The sequence below is a fragment of the Canis lupus genome, chromosome 35, assembly GCF_048164855.1.
Source record: "Canis lupus baileyi chromosome 35, mCanLup2.hap1, whole genome shotgun sequence".
In the NCBI taxonomy this organism is placed as follows: domain Eukaryota; kingdom Metazoa; phylum Chordata; class Mammalia; order Carnivora; family Canidae; genus Canis; species Canis lupus.
The window spans coordinates 2,974,448-2,991,908 of NC_132872.1; the positions used below are offsets into that span (position 1 = coordinate 2,974,448).

The following is a 17,461-nucleotide window of genomic DNA, read 5'->3' on the forward strand; positions in this document are numbered from 1 at the left end:
AAAGTGCTTACAAATTCCTTTAAAACTAATTTCTCTTATTTGAACCAGGGTGTTTATTTTTGTTTTAGAACCCATTCTCAAAAGAAAAAAAAAATTCTCCCCCATCCTTTGGAATATTTTCTGGTTTCTTAACTTTGAAAGAATATTACAACCAGAATGTTAATTACTGAGTCTTCATTCACCTAACGTTCCAAATTTGTATGCCCTGTTTATTGTATCTTGTATTTGAAAATACATACCAACAACATTACTTAAATTATATGATGTTCTTGGACGGGGCATAAGATACTGTCCTAACAGTGATATGTAGTACTTTGATTGGAAAATACCTTAAACGTTGTTTGGGGGAAAATGTGGTTATGATATGGTTTGTTGCCATCGTAAGTCTTTTTCATATGACTGATATCCGTAGTAGATGATAAGAACATGGAGGCTTATCCTGTTTCAATATGTGTTTTGATAATGCTGAAATCTTTAAAATGCTGATGTAAGAACAAAATATAAAACATTCCTTCTTGGGGCCCCTACGTGGCTCATTCAGTTAAGTGTCTGCCTTCAGCTTAGGTTGTCATGATCCCTGGGGTTTTGGGATCGAGTCCTGAGGCAGGTTCCCTGCTCAATAGGGAGTCTGCTTCTCCCTCTTCCTCTGCCTCCCCCCTTTGTGTGCGCGCGTGCACTCTCGCTCTTGCTCTCTCTCCCTCTCTGATGAACCAATCAATCAATCGATAATTAAATCTTTTTCTAATTCCTTTTTTATGCCCACGATCTGCCTGTATGTGTCTGTTCGTTAGTACCAGTGCTTTACATACGTCTAGCACTTCACAACTTACCAAGAGATTTAACATGCATTATCTCAGTAAATCATATATAGCAAGATTATTTCTTTCAGTTATGAAGACCTTCTTAGAGGGAAAAATCATACTCCTATAAACAATCTGTGATTTAATTCAACCAAAATGTGTGTTTACTGGTTAGGCACCATCACTTCCCTACTAGCCCTTTCCACTTGGTATCACCAGCAATAGCATATCGAACAAAGATATTTTAAGATGTAAATACTAGACTCTAGGTCATGTGGGCTCCTTTTGTGTCGAGCAAATTCATATTTATGCCTCAGTTAAAGTGTTTAAGTTACTTCACATAGTGGATCTTTGGAGTTAGTTAAGAGAAGTTAAAATCATGAGTGATCCGTCTGTACTTGCTGACAGGTGAGTATAATTGTAACAGCTTAATAGTGTTTTTTTTTTTTTAAAGATTTTATTTACTTATTTATTTGAGAGATCGAGTGAGTGTGCAAGCAGGGAGGGGAAAAGCAGAGGGGGAGAGAGAATCCCAGGCCAACTCCACGCTGAGCACAGAGCCTGACATGCGACTTGATCCCATGACCCTGACATCATGAACTGAGCCAAAGTCAAGAGTTGGATGCTTAACTGTGCCACCCAAGTGCCCCCATATTTTTTCTTTGGAGAGGGAGAGAGAGCACAGGGGAGGAGGGAATCTTAAGCAGACAGCATGCTCAGTGCTGAGCCCGACGTGGGGCTCAATCTCACTACCCGAGATCATGACCTGAGGCAGAATCAAGTGTCGGACGCCTAACCGACTGAGCCACCCAGAGCCCCGCAACTTGATAATGTTTTTATCTGTTACTGTCTTCCTGCCAACTCCTGCTGCCTCCCTGATTCACAGATTGCTCCACATTTTGTCTTTTTTTTCTAACCTGCCTTTTTTAATCTCAGGAGGTCTAAAAGATCAGATAAGACAAGTTTTTTTTAGAGTTGTTTTTATTTTGTTTTTATAAAAGACTCTTATATAAGAGTCTTGTGATCTAAGTCCCTTGTGATCTTCTGTTTGCTGCTTTTCCAAAGTAGAATGTAGTGGCTCAAAGAACTATTCTCCCCACTTTACTTAGGGTAGGATGGTTGAGAGTGCTAGAAATTGATTTCTGAATAAAAAAATACCATTGTAGGTGTATTTGGATATACTGTTGGATGTCTTGTTTGTCTCCTCGTGTCCTAAGATAACCATGGTAAACCATACTTCACTCACATGAGATTAGAAAAATGTGTATACCTTATTTCCCAAGAACAATACTATAAAGTTTCATCATGTTTATTCTTTTCCTTAAGTTGAAAAGATTTTTATATTTGAAAATCTGCAGTATTCTTTTTTTTATTATTTTTTAGAAACTTAAAATTAAGTACAAGAAGATAAGATTATTAGTTTTTCTCAGAATAATGTGGGTATCTATATTCTGTTTATTTTACTTGTATATTAACTTTTAAAATATGCCATACTTTGTTATAATGTCAGCTATCCAAAGTGGTAATTGAATATAATCAAATGGCTGTATTGTAGTAGTAGTAAACCAAAACATATTTTATATAAAAAGTATTATTATCAGCACTTAAAAGTCAGGATCACTTCTAAGTTATTTTCATCAACCTTTTTGATAGTGATTTTCTAATTTGTTAAATCAAGGAGGACTGAGGCTTTTAAGAAATACTTGATTGATTTTTAAGCTATTTTATCTTTTTAAATTTTAAAAATTATCACATGGAAAAAGATATTCTGTGGAAATGGGAAGAAAACTCAGGGTAGCAGTACTTATATCAAAAAAGAACACTATATCATGTTAAAGGGGTCAATCCAACAAGAGGAAATAACAATTTTAAGTATTTACCCAACACTGGAACACTGAAATACATAAAGTAAATATTAACAGACGTAAAAGGAGAAATTGATGGTAATACAATAGTAGTAGGAGATTTTAACACCCCACTTAATCAAAGGATAGGTCATTGAGGCAGAAAATTAAGGAAACAGTATCTTTGAGTGACACATTGGCCCCAGATATATATAGAACATTCCATCTAAAAACAACAGAATACACATTCTTTCCAAGTGCACATGGAACATTCTCCAGGATAGATTGATCACACATTAGGCCGCAAAATAAGCACAATAAAACTTAAGAAGACTGAAATGATACCATTTTTTTCTGACCACAATTGTGTGAAACGAGAAATCAATCACAAGAAGAAAACTGGAAAAACACAAAATAGGTGGAGGCTAAACAGCATGTCACCAAACCTCCAGTGAGTCAGTGAAGAAATCACAGAGTTAATTAAAAAATACATGGAAACAAATGAAAAGGAAAGTACAGTGGTCCAAAATCTGAGACACAGTGAAAGCAGTTCAAAGAAGGAAATTAAAAAAAAAAAAAAAAAAAAAACAAAGAAGGAAATTTATGGTGTTAGACGCCGACCTCAAGAAACAAGAAAAATCTCAAACAATCTAACTACATCAAAAGGGACTAGAGAAAGAACAAAGCCCAAGATTAGTAGAAGAAAAGAGCAGAAAAATTATCACAAAAATAACATACTCTCATTGCAAAAATTTAAAAAATTCAAAAGCATATTAGGTGAAAATTCTTCCCCTCTATACATTCACAATCGTTTAGAAAATATACACTTTTCTCTTCCCCACCGAAACAGGACTGTGTTACGTGCTAGTGTGTTGTTTTCGTTTGCTCATTTGATGTCTCGTGGGTGTCTTCCTATGGCAGCGCATAAGATCTCTTATCCTTTCTGACAACGGATACTCTATTAGTACTTGAGCCAGTCTGAGACATTTATAAATTTGCTTTTTGTATTTCATCAGGAGGAAAAAAATAAAAACATTCTTGATTTTTTTTCTAATATTTGAAGCCTTGACGTACTTTAATGTTTAAGTATTAAAATGTTGTTCATAAATTAGCAGTTATTGGAGAATCTTGTTTGTTAAAAAAATACCTTTGTTTCTACCACTTCGTTAGATTTTACTATTTTATGTTGTTGAGGCATATTAGGTATATTATATCAATCATATTAACTTTGTGCTAAAGCCTGCTAAGACCACTGAGAAGGATTTGATAAGTTAATCTGTTACTGGTTTTTATCAAAACATTAGTTGTTAGACTAAAAACTTAATAAGCCATTAATTTTTTTTAAGTCTATTCATTTTTATTGTTGAACTAATAATGTTTTTTTTTTCTTTTGTTTCAAGTATTACATAGGGAAAGTGCCTGAGAACTTGTTTGGTTTACAAATAGAAATGATGCAAACATGATATGAGTAAATAAATTTATGTTATGAACCTTGAAAAACTCAGTTTTCCAAAAAAGAAGTTGTTGTAGCTCTTTCTCATTTTGAAGATAGGCTATGCAAGTGATTCTCTTACTTTTTTCAGAAGCATTAGACATTGACTTATATTAGCCATTGCCAGAAAAATAGTGCCATCTTTGCTGGACTTGTTAGTTACTCCAAAAAGTGAAATTTACTATACCAGGAAGCCAAATACTCTGGCTTTCAGAATTCGTCCAAAATCCTATTTTAAAGTTTACTTATTGAGGAGCCTGGGTGGCTCAGCGGTGTAGTGCCGCCTTCAGCCCAGGCCCTGACCCCGGGTCCCGGGATCGAGTCCCATGTCAGGCTCCCTGCATGGAGCCTGCTTCTCCCTCTGCCTGTGTCTCTGCCTCTCTCTCTCTCTCTCTCTCTCTTTGTGTGTCTCATGAATAAATAAATAAAATATTTTTAAAAAATAAAATAAAGTTTACTTATTTATTTTAAATTTTTTTTAAAAGGGAATTCAAGTTTGGACCAATGCTAAGGAATGCTTTAGCAAGATGTAATCCTGTGAAACGAATTTCTCTTCAATCAAAGTGCCCCAGAACAGAAGCACAAGTAAATTAAAAAAAACTTAAGTTGCTACCCAGTATACACAAAAATATAGAAGTTGAATAGATTCAACTTTCTTTAATTTGATTATAGTTGTGTTCATATAGCACAAAAAAGGATGTATTTTAATGAATATTAAATATTATAATTTGAGGTTTTGGGGACTGGTGCTGATTCCAAAAAGTTAATTTGATAATATATACCAATAGATTGTTTGTCAGGCTTCTGAACCAATGACTGAATGTTAAGATGTTAGGTAATTTGTTTGTTTCAATGCCAATTGTTTCTGATCTGTTTATGTAGGGAGTTTTTCCCTAAGATTGAATTCCTATCTTTACTTGGTAAGACCCACTAATCTGTTATAGGGGGTTATTTTTTCTTGCCTTATAGTTGAGCTGTTTGGTTTGACAAAGCTCAGCAGAAACTTAGTGTGAAATCTAAGATTTTCTCCCACATTCATTGATGCCTCCTATAACATTTGCATACACTAGAAAATGCCTTCAATATGGGTTTAACCAGAATTTTGATACTGGTCAGAAATTTTATACTGCCAACAAAGAAGATTCAACTTCTCAGATATATAGTGGAACACATTGTTATGATCCAGGAATTGCTATATAGAAAGTTTTAATTGAATATGTTACCTATAAGCACTAAATTCTTTTCAAATAATTCTTAACCTCAGTGATGAGCCTAAATTTACTCTGCTTGGCTCTCTACACATGGCATTTCAGGGTACAAGATGTAGCATTTCAATGTATAAGATATATGTAGTGAACATATGTGTTAGTATCTTCATTATTAACATCCTTCTTTTCTATTGCTTGGCTGTAATTTTTGTAAAGATAAATTATATTGTTTGTGTATGTGTGTGCGTATGTGTGTGTATGTTTGCGGTATATGTTCAGAAGCCAAGCGCCTCATTTTGCTAGCTTTGCAGTATTTTAAATGGGTTCTCATTATTACTAATTATGTAAGAAAAAGCCCCAGTACTGTTCAGCATTGGACTTTTTTACACGTTTAAAATGTTGCTGGATTTTTGTGCTGTTTGCCAAACTTATACAATAAATAAATGAAGTATTGTGCTGATTTTCATGTGATTTTTTTATTTTAACAAAATGATCTATATATATTAGTATCTGATGCCCTGTGAGAAAATAATACATGCCATATTTTATTTTGAAGTGTTTGGTTGTGTACATTTATCTTAGGCCAAAACGTTGGGTTTTTCAAAAAATAAGATGCTGAAAAGAGATTCAATTTTTAAAATTTTACTGCTTTAAAAAAAAATTGTTAGAAGCAAAGATCATCTGCAGGTACTCATTTCACTCCATTGAATTATATCATCTCACAACTCATGAAATAAAAAATTAAAAGCCTTCTCCCGGAAACTAACCTTATACTAAATGTAAAATGTATTAGTTTTTTTTCTACTAGCTAACTTAATTTGAGAAGGCCATTGTTACCTATGTTTTAAAAGATGGATTAGGAAAAATATTTTTTCTAAAACATGCAAATATTCACTTGGGTTGTATGTTTATTTAGCAATACCTTGACTTGGGTTTATTTTTTTAAAAGTTTCCTTTGATAACACAAATCATTCTTTTTTTTAAAAAAAGATTTTATTTATTTATGAGAGACATAGAGAGGCAGAGACACAGGCAGAGGGAGAAGCAGGCTCCATGCAGGGAACCCGACGTGGGACTCGATCCCAGGACTCGAGGATCACACCCTGGGCCAAAGGAAGGCTCTAAACCGCTGAGCCACCCAGGGATCCCCAGCACAAATCATTCTTTAAAACAACCTAAAAAAACTCTCTTAAACTTGTTTTTTGTTCTTTTATTTGTTTTGTTTTTAAGTAGGCTCCATGCCCAGCATGGGGCTTGAACTCATGACCCTGAGATTAAGAGTTGAATGCTCAGGACGCCTGGGTGGCTCAGCAGTTGAGCATCTGCCTTCGGCCCAGGGCGCGATCCCAAGATCCCAGATCCAGTCCCACAGCAAGCTTCTTGCAGGGAGCCTGCTTCTCCCTCTACCTGTGTCTCTGCCTCTCTCTCTCTCTCATGAATAAATAAATAAAATCTTTAAAAAAAAAATTGCATGCTCTACCGACTGATCCAGCCAGGCAACCCCCCCAAACAAACTCTTCAAGAAATTTTATGATGGAGATCATTTTTGGGACTATGCAGAATAAATATAAAGAAAATAATCTGCAATAACCCTTTTCACTATTTAAAAATCAGAATGCTAAAATGAATTATTAAAGAAGGATGAGCTTTAAATCTTCAAAGCTAAATATAAAAATAAAAGCGATGACTGAAGAAAAATGACTCATTACATTAATGTAAATAGTAACAGAGGAAGATTTCATTTTGACAGCGCACTAGTGATGCAGTTGGTATAGTCAAAGCATTAAAATTAACTGAAGTCATACTTAACCTTCATTTACATCCAAAACTTGAGTATGTCTGAATGAGTCACTGGTAATTACAACATAGCATCCAAAACAGGAACTGCGGGTTCTTAAAATTCAAGCATCTTTAGAATAAACACACACCCAGCTTGGAATGGAACGAAAAACCAAGAGTTATGTAACAAGAATGCTAGGCTTTTTATATCCTTATAATCATTCTTTAGATTTATATGCATACTCTCCCCCTGGGTCGAGTTTACTGATTTCTCATAAAAAGTTTTCCCTATAAAAAAGATTTGGGAATTTCTTTCAAGGGTGAGTAGCCCAGAGAAATAAAATAATAAAAGGTAAAATCCGTGATATTATACTTTCTTCCTAAATTATATAGTTTTAAATGCCTATATATTTAAAAGGAAGGAATAAGCTATTGAAAAAATGAGCAAATTAAATCCAAAGTAAATAGAAGAAAGGAAGAGCAAAATTAAAGGCATTAAAATAGTTATAAAGCCAAAATGTGGTTCTTTGAAAAGATTAATAAAATCAAACCTCTAGCAAACCTCAATGGAAAAAGAAAAAGCACAAATTATTCCTATCAAGTATGAGATGGGAGATGTTACAGATCTTACACTAAAAGAATAACAAGGAATATTATGGGCAACTTTAAATCAAATCAGATGAAGCCAACAAATTCCTTTTAAAAATACAGCTTACTAAAACTGATACAAAATGAAATAGAAAATCTGAATAACGTTATGCCGAAGAAATTTATTATAAAAAATATTCCTGCGAAAGAAAAGTGCACGTCTGGATGGCTTTATTGATGAGTTGTATCAAACATTTAGGGAAGGAAAAGCTTCAAACTTTCAGAAAATAAGGAAAAGGGAATACTTCCTCCCCCCCTTTTATTTTAATGAGGACACTATTACCACAGTACCAAAACTGGCCAAAGAACTTCTCAAGAAGAGAAAGTAACACATCAATATCCTCATAGACACAGAAATTGTTAAACAATGAGCTACTTGTACCCAGCAATCGGAGCATCGCACATCATGATCAAGTAGAGTTTATCTCAGAATGCAAGGTTGGTTTAACATTGAAAGTCAATGACTGTGACCTACCATCTTAACAGAATAAAGAGAAGTATTTTATCATTTTAATGTATGTAAGAAAAAATGATTCAACCCTGATTTATGATTTAAAACTCAGCAAACTGGCAGTGCTGCCAAACGCCCCGGCAGAGAAGCTGAGGTCATCATCGAATTTGAGATATTTAAAGTGGATACACAACTGTTCCAGCAATGCAGACAATTAAGTGCGTCGTGGGCGATGGTGCCGTTGGTAAAACATGTCTCCTGGTATCCTACACAACACGCAAATTTCCGTCTTGAGTGTGTACCGACTTTTTTTGTCAACTATGCAGTCACAGGATTGGTGAGAGCCATGTACCCTTGGACTTTGACCCTGCAGGGCAAGAGGATTATGGCAGACCACGACCGCTGAGTTAGCCACAAACACGTATTTCTAGCCTGTCTTTCAGGGGCCTCTCCACCCTCATTTGAAAATGTGAAGGAAAAGTGGGTGCCTGAGGTAACTCGCCACTGTCCAAAGACTCCTTTCTTGCTTGTCGGGACCCAAATTGATCTCCGAGATGACCCCTCTACGACTGAGAAACTTGCCAAGAACACACAGAAGCCTGTCCCTGCAGAGACTGCTGAGAAGCTGGCCCGGGGCCTGAGGCCGTCAAGGAGCGGAGCGCCCCGCCCTCACACACAAGGCCTAGGGGGTGTGTTTGACGGAGCCGTATGGGCTGCCCTGGAGCCTCCAGACCGAAGAAGAGCCGCAGCTGTGCGCTGCTGTGCACATCTCTCCGGAGCCCTTTCTGCACAACTGGCGTCAGCATCGTACTAAGAGCAATGTTACACTAAAGATTAAGGATTAAAATTCGAAAAAAAAATCGTTTTTGCAATAAAAAAAACTAAACTCAGCAAACTAGGAATAGAGGGCAACGTACTCTGATAAAGGGCACCTGTGGAAAAGCTGTAGTTTAACATCTATAATGTTGGGAACGTCAAGTCCATCACAGGACAGCGCACTACACGGTATATGTCCCCGTTTCCGTCTGTCCCATCATTGCTGACATTTGTCCAGCTTTCACCCCAACCTTCCTGAAACTATCCCCATCCCCTGTTGCTTCTTATGCTCATTGCTGATCCTTTTCCTCAATATTTGTTGAACTCTGAAGCTGATGGATGCCCCATCGTTGAAGCTCAGAGACTGTGTTCACCAGGTGAGCAATCCCAAGTCCAGAAGGTTTAGCGCATCTATTGATTCAGAAGACAATCATAAAACCATCCCCAGATGAAGGTGAAACTAGTTGATTCAGCGGCAAAAAGCCCAAATGCATAAAACATCCCTTTTATGTAACTATGTGACAGAAGCACCACTCAGCAGAAGACAAGGAGAAAATCTTAAAAACTCAGTTGCTAAGTAAGGTCTTGATTTCAGAGGACACAGCTTAACATGCATCAAATGCTTACTACTAGAGCGGAAACTGAGGCACAGTGCAGTGATGTGACTTCCCTAAGGTCCCCCAGCTAGTACCCGGGAGAGCCAGAGTTTGAACCCGACTAGCATGGATTCAGAGCCTGGACTTTCTGGAGCTTTTTTTTTTTTTTTTCCTCTTTTGGAAAAGCAAGGGACTTTAGTGTCAAGATACCTAGAGAGGCTCTGGGACAGACCCATGAGGGGCGGGGGAAGGACGGGAAAGGTAACTTTCATGATGCTCAAACTGCAAGATATTTGACAAGAAAGTACCTTCGGCACTACGAGGAGTGTGAGAGGAGGGGGGAACAGAATGGGGCAGTCTGCGGGGAAATACTAGACTAGTTCTCCAACCTAAGCCGTGTGCTGGTGAATCGCTGGGGGAATCTAGGTAAAACGCAGACTCCTGATTCAGTAGTTTGGCGTGGAGCCTCGGTGTGCATTTCTAACACGCTTCCAGCTAACGTTAGTGCTCCTGGTCAGACTTTGAGTAGCCAGCTGTCAAATAGAGAGACAGATAGATAGATATAAAATGTGAAATATCACTAGCTATTAAGCTAATGGTTTGGCCAAATCCAGACCTGTTTAGGTGCAGTTATTTAGCAAATGCAGTTATACAAAAAGAAAAAAAAAATAAAAAAAAATAAAAAAAAATTAGGCAACACTGATTTCTTAATTCGAAGTTTACGAGTTTATATCAAAAGCTAAATTTAAAACATGTGAAACCTTAATGATATAAAGATGTGTAGATGGGTAATAATGATAAAAAATTAAGACTGAATAAACAAAATATTTTTAAAAAATTAAGACTGAAAATAATATGGTAATAACCAACATAGTACTACAGAGGCTTTCATCAAGTATCATGGAAGACTTCTCATTAATACAGTCATTCAGACATGAGTTTCTCTTCATGCCTTCTTGAAATTTCTCTAAGATGATAGTAAGGAGTTTTGTTTTGTTTTTAATGTTTTTAAAGATTTTATTTATTTGTTTGACAGAACACAAGGCAGGAGGAGCAGCAGAGGGAGAGGGAGAAGCTGAGCAGGGCTCAATCCCAGGATCCCGAGATCATGACCTGAGCCACCAGGTGCCCAAGTTTTTTGTTTTAAAGTACCATTCAAGGCAATGGAAGAAAATACAAGTGTGTACAATAAGTGTTCACAAATGTTGTAAGATAAAAAGATGGAGGAGGTGCTAATTGACTCAGCAAAATGGTGGCCACTGAAACTTCCGTGCCGGCAGCCGAGGCTACTACTGAGAAACAAGCGGATTTACACAACTGAATCCCAGAGAGACTCAGGAATTAGAGGAAATGGGCCTACTAGGGAGAAGGATCTGAGTGAAGTTAAAAAGGGCGAGGAAAGGATTGGCTGGCCGTCTGCAGCAGGAGCAATTAGATCATGTGTGGGATCTACAAAGCAAAGCTCATAAGTGAGCAAAAAGCAGAAACAGAGCCTGATGGTTGTCAGAGAAGTGAGTGGGGTGATGGGCAAGGTGGGTGAAGGGGTGGGGGGTAGGGGCTTCCAGTTAGGGAACGAAACGGCAAGCTGTGCGTCCAGGTCTTGACCTTTCCTGCGTATGCTCGAGGGGCCACCACTGCGCATTACTGTGAAACCCCACATTAGTGAAATGATCCGGGCGAACAGTTAATAGATGCAAAGAATCGCCACTAGAGTCGCATCAGACTTCTCCAAAGAAAAATTTCCTGGACACCAAGAAAGAATAGAGTGATGCCTTCAGAGTTCTGGGGACACACGGTAGCCAACCCGATGGCCAAACTGTCGGTGGAGTGGGAGGCGGAACAAAGACACTTCTGAATATGGGCTCTTAAAACAATTCCTGCCCTCGGCACCCTTCCTCAAGAAGCTACTGAGGGATGTTTCACTGAAACAGGAACGTGGGGCGGCCCGTAGGTCGGCGCTTTGGTGCCGCCTTCGGCCCAGGGCCTGATCCTGAGGACCCGGGATCGAGTCCTGCGTTGGGCTCCCTGCATGGGGCCTGCTTCTCTCTCTGTGTCTCTCAGGAATAAATAAAATCTTAAAAAAAAATAAAAATAAAACAGGAACACAGACCGAGGATCAGGAAGCCATGGGGTACGGGATACAGGAGATCTAACATAAAGACGATGACAAGGACGCCCAGGGTGCGGTGAAGAGGAATTCCGGGCGGCCGCTGACCGCAGCTGGGGGCTCAGGGGCAGGGCACCCGGAAAGAATCTGGATTGTGGCTGAGGTACGGGCCTCGCGAACGTGGTGCAGGTGCCGCGCCTGGGGCCCGCGAGTGGGGCAGGCGCGGCCGCAGCTGGATGACTGAGCAATGGAAACAGGCTGTTGCCACCTTCAAGGAGGCCCCGGGAAACGTCTTGCACGAAGAGAATCAGAATGTGCTGCATGGCTCACCGTCCCTTTCAAAGTTTTTTTGTTTTTTTTTTAAAATTTTTTATTTATTTATGATAGTCACAGACAGAGAGAGAGAGAGAGAGGCAGAGACACAGGCAGAGGGAGAAGCAGGCTCCAGGCAGGGAGCCCGACGTGGGACTCGATCCCGGGTCTCCAGGATCACACCCTGGGCCAAAGGCAGGCGCCAAACCACTGCACCACCCGGGGATCCCTGACCGTCCCTTTCAGATCGTGAGATGCGTACTTGACATTTCCACAGTGTTAACATGTTTTTTAAGTTAATATATTAAAGTGGTAAAAAAAGAAAAAAATTTGTTTTCCAAATCGTGCGACAGGCCTACATAGAGAAGCTGCGTCCTTCCCTCTCACCTCCCGCCCCTCGCTCTCCCTGGTTTTCTCCACGGAGGGAACCGCTGCTGTGCTTTCCCGTGTGTCCTTCTAGAAACAGCCCTTTACAGGTGTGCACGTCCCTCCACACCTGTCGGGGTTCCCTCCGGGTGGGCGCATCATAGACGCACCCGGAGGCCTGGCTTCGCAGTAGGACTTCCTCGCATCTCGCAAATGTCCAGCCTGAGGGAAACCCCGGTGTCCCCTTCGCGTCGATGTGTTGGTTGGTTGGTGGGGGCGGGGGGGGCTGCTGCTCCAGGTGGCAGCGGCCCCTTGTGAAGCCTCCGCAAGGTCAGGGCCGCGCCCTCCTTTCCTTCCCGTGGTCAGGGCGGGAGGTGCTCTGGCTAAGGGTGTTGCCCACTGACCCTCAGAACAGACCCAGTTCTTCCAGCGATCGGATCCCAGAATCTTCAGTTAGAAATGAACTTACATAGAGAAAAAGAAAAAGGAAATGAGCTTGGAGATGATTTTGTCTCATTTTGAAAATGAGGAGAGAGGACCAGAGAGGGGAAGGGACGTGCTCGCAGTCACACCGCCGCCGGCTGCAGCCTCGGGGCAGGGCTCCCTCCCGAGCGTGCCCGGCCCGCCCGGCCCTGTCTCCCCAGCCCGTGGGCCTGAGTGGCTGGGAACGCAGGTGGCTGCAACGAAGTTTCCAGGGGCGCCTGGGGGGCTCAGCCGGGGAGTGTCCGCCTGCAGTGGGGGGGGGGTGACCCCGGGTCCTGGGGTCTTGATGGGGCTCCCCGCTTCTCTCTCGGCCCCTGCCCTCTGCCGGGCGCTCTCTCAGTCTCTAACAAATCTTTAAAGAAAAAGAAAAGAAAAGAAAAAAAGAAAAAGAGAAAAGAAAAGAAAAGAAAAAAAAGAAAAAAGAAAGAAAAGAGGATTTGGGATGAACGCTGCATGTCAACCATCCAGGGACTTGGGACAGTTACTGTCGCAGACACCGCTGGAGTCCCTGCCTAACAGGAGCCTGGGCATGCGACACCTGGGTGCGACAAGCAGGAAGCCAGGGATGCCTGCGATTAACAGGTGGCCTGAGCCCGGGGACCGCGGGCCCGCCGGGTGGCACAGCAGGGCTACACCGGCCTCGAGCCCTGGCAGGCGTGCTGGGTACCCGGGGAGGAGGGCCAGGGGGGCTTCGTCGCCGGCAGAGCCTCGGGAGTCCGGTGACCTTCCCTCCTGCTGTGGGCTCACCCAGCCGGCCCGACACCTGAGCTCCAGGTGGCCTCTTCTCGCGTTCAGCTCATGTTCCTGTCGGGGGACGTGCCCCAGCGTGGAGGTAACTGAAGCCCCCCCACCCCCGCCTCCTGGTAGAGAAGGAAACTGAACCAAGCTCTTGGTGAGGCCCCTGGATATGCAGGCCAGGGCCGCTGCTTGGAAGCGGGCTCAGAGAGCCTGGCTCCGTGGAGGGCAAGGGATGTTCCGGGCAGTCTCGGTGCCCTTGGACCTGCTGCTGCTGCTCCCTGCGGGGGGCTCAGCCCCAGCTCCATCTCCTTCACCCGGAGAACCATCCTCGCAAACCCATCTTAGCCGTAACCTCTGGGAGGTCTCTGAGCTTCTAACCCCAAAGCCTCTGGCTCCTAAAATTGCCTGTTCCTCCCCCGTCTTAGAATTTAGCACCAGGGGATCCCTGAGTGGCGCAGCGGTTTAGCGCCTGCCTTTGGCCCAGGGCACGATCCTGGAGACCCGGGATCGAATCCCACGTCGGGCTCCCGGTGCATGGAGCCTGCTTCTCCCTCTGCCTTTGTCTCTGCCTCTCTCTCTCTCTGTGTGACTATCATAAATAAATAAAAATTAAAAAAAAAAAAAAAAAAAGAATTTAGCACCAGGCACTGAAATTAGTGGTTTCGGTGTGTGTGTGGCCAAGTTTTAGGAATGTCCCAGGTGCATTTGAAAAGAACATACGTGCCTTCTTCAGCTGTCGTGTGTGGTACACCACGTAGGACCATTTTATTAAGCTTTTAAATTGCGGGGTTCAAACCTTTTTCCTTACTGATTTTTTCAATCTGCTTGATCTGTCAACCTCTGAGAAAGGCGTATTAAAATCTACTTCACTGTGGGACTTGCCAACTCATCCTTATAGTTTTGTCGGTTCATATATTACACAAGTTGATAAGCCATCCCATTAGGCGTAGGCAGGCTTTTAATTCTTATGTTTCATTGAATTGAAACGTTTATCCACACGTTATGATCCTCTATTTTCATTTATATCCTGATTTACCCCTCCCCCTCAACTTATATAATGAGCACGTTCCCTTGGAAAATTTTGAGGACACATATGGATACTCCATATGGAGAAATCAGAATTTAATGAACTGGTCCACTATTATTAGACATTTACTGTTTCCAGTTTTTCACTTTTTATAAATCATACTGCAATTAGCATCTTTGTATACAGTTATTTCTGATTATTGCCCCTGGGTAGATTCCTAGTAGTGGAATTACCAAGTCATGGCATACGAACATCTTAATGACTTACCATGCGTGTTGCTTCTTCACAGCTGTGGGTCAAATTAGAATTTTCAGGGCAAAATCACCCAACGGACGCTCATTGAACTATCTTTTCCTAAAATCCCTCAGTGTGTTTGGCTTGGTCTTTGACAACCGGGCATCCCTCATGTCTGTGCACTTAGTGGACAACATACGTCGTTGAGAACTTTAATGATCTCTGCTAAACATCGCCTGTTAGACTCGCCCATCCCTTCCAACTTGCCAATATCTCAGCCTCTGATTTGGCGGCGACTGCCACCAAGGTGGGCTCCGTGGCCTCTGCAGCTTCTCCCTGGAGTCAGGATGCAAGTGATGAGAAGAGACTCATATGGGGATATCAAGCTCTTTTCCGATAAGACTAAAGAAGTTACAGTTTATTAAACATCTACTGGGCACCTGGGGGGGCTCAGTGGTTGGGTGTCTGCCTTCAGCTCAGGTGGTGACCCTGGGGTCCTGGGATGGAGTCCCACATCGGGCTCCCTGCATGGAGCCTGCTTCTCCCTCTGCCTGTGTCTCTGCCTCTCTCTCTCTGTGTGTCTTTCATGAATAAATAAATAAAATCTTTGAAAAACCCCAAACCATGTACTATGCATTATGCACTACACATTTGTTAGCTCATTGATCATCACACACCGCCCCCCGCCCCCACACCCCAGGGTAAGTATTAGGGTCTCCATGTGAAGGTGCAGAAACTGGAAATCAGAGAGAGGAGCCCTAAGGGGCCGCCCCGCCCCGCGCCGCTCGCACCTGCCGCCAGGTGGCAGTGTGCCCAACGAGCCAGGCGCTCGCCGCCACCTGAACCCAGGGCAAAGCTGCCTTTTCCCCCCCCAAGCCGGTCAAAGCAGCACCGGCTCTTATTGACATGCTTAAAACTGGATTATTCAATAGAATAAACATTAACCCAGAAGCCACATTTCTCGGGGTAAAAAAAACATATAATAAACAGACCTTTGAACTTGGACCCTTCTAGCCCAGATTTCATCAATAAAATCCCTTAGGGGAAAGTGCTCCTAAGTCATCCGCACCTGCATGATGCGCGCTAATTTTCTGCCCACTGTTTGCTGCCCCCCCCCCCCGACCCCGACGCACCTCGGCGGGAATTGAGGCTGCAGGGCCCACCTGGGCGGGGGGCTAGGGCCCGGGCCTCTGGTCTGGGCCCTCCTGGGGGTTCGCAGATCTCGGGAGACCATCCCCACACACTAGCATCCATGGTTGGGAGGAAGGACCTGCCTCTCTCTTTTTTCTTTAAAGATTTTATCTATTTATTCATGAGAGAGGCAGAGAGAAGCAGAGGGAGAAGCAGGCTCCTTGCAGGGAGGGGGACTCGATCCCACGACCCCGGGGTCACACCCTGGGCCCAAGGCAGGTGCTCAACCCCTGAGCCACCCGGGCGTCCTGACCTGCCTCTTTCTGACCTAAGACCCCACAAACCCCCTCTAATCATTTCCCCAGCCTTCCAGTTACAGTTTGAGATTTTTCTGCATCCTTAAAAAATTTTTTTTGAATTTTTTTCTTTTTAGAGTTCCTGAACAAGCCTGAGGGTTTTGCTCTCTGATTTCCCCCGCTTGATCAGCAGCATATTTTTCAAACCGTTTGAACACAAGCACACGCTCGTATTGTCAAACTGTACTATATTTCAACAGAAATAGAGCATAACAGGGATGTTGTTAACATTCCAGTACATGCTGGTTCTGCCCGGATGGTCCAGGGTTGGGCACCCAGCTGCTCCCAGGGGAGTCCCTGGTTGTGAGCGGCCCACCGCCTCGTGCCTGGGGAAGGGTGTCCCTGCTGGGGGCTCTGGGGGGGCGGGGGCAGGCCCTAGGCTGCAGCCCATGGGTTCTGAAGTGGAGTTTCAGGCCTGGGTTGACCCCTGGCTCCACCTTCTAGAAATTCTGTGATTTCAGGTCATCTATCTAGGGGGCCGAGCCCGCTTTCTCGGTGCAGAGTGTGGCTAATATAGCACCTACTGTGCAGAGATGTCGCATCAGACACAGTAGCGCACGTCAGATGTTTAGGACGTGCCCGGCCCGCCGGCCTCAGTGCTCAGTAACGTTGGCTGTGGTTCAGTTTAAGGAGTCAGGGAGAGCGTGAGATCACGGCCCCCTGCTGCTGCTGTGCCCACAGAGAGCATTGCAGTCTGTGCCATGGTCTCAGTGTCGTGTCCCAGCTCATGTATAGATCGAAGTCCTAATGCCCCACGGTACAGAATTAGGAGATGACACTGCTGGTCCTGAGGTTGGGGCCCTCACGAAAGGGATTAGTGTTCTTATATTATGTGTGTGTGTGTGTATTTATTTATTTATTTATTTATGAGAGACCGAGAGAGAGAGGCAGAGACCCAGGCAGAGGGAGAAGCTGGCTCCTCGCAGGTAGCCCAACGTGGGACTCGATCCTGGGACTCCGAGGTCACGCCCTGGGCCTAAGGCAGATGCCAAACCCCTGAGCCCCCCAGACGACCTGGGATTAGTGTTCTTACATAAGAGACCCCACAGAACTCCTTTGCCCCTTCTGCCAGG

General features: G+C 42.9%; 1 protein-coding gene and 1 pseudogene across 1 annotated transcript in view; both read left to right on the top strand.

Moving 5' to 3' along the window:
- Nucleotides 1-5,804, top strand: part of SNX4 (sorting nexin 4) — a 69,553-nt gene extending 63,749 nt beyond the window's left edge. The window contains exon 14 of the mRNA XM_072812417.1: nucleotides 4,622-5,804. Coding sequence (XP_072668518.1) covers nucleotides 4,622-4,669 — 48 coding nt within the window. The 3' untranslated portion in view covers nucleotides 4,670-5,804. The remainder of the gene's footprint in view (nucleotides 1-4,621) is intronic.
- Nucleotides 5,805-6,427: 623 nt separating this feature from the next.
- Nucleotides 6,428-14,073, top strand: LOC140624735 (cell division control protein 42 homolog pseudogene; annotated as a pseudogene).
- The last annotated feature ends 3,388 nt before the right edge of the window (nucleotides 14,074-17,461 follow it).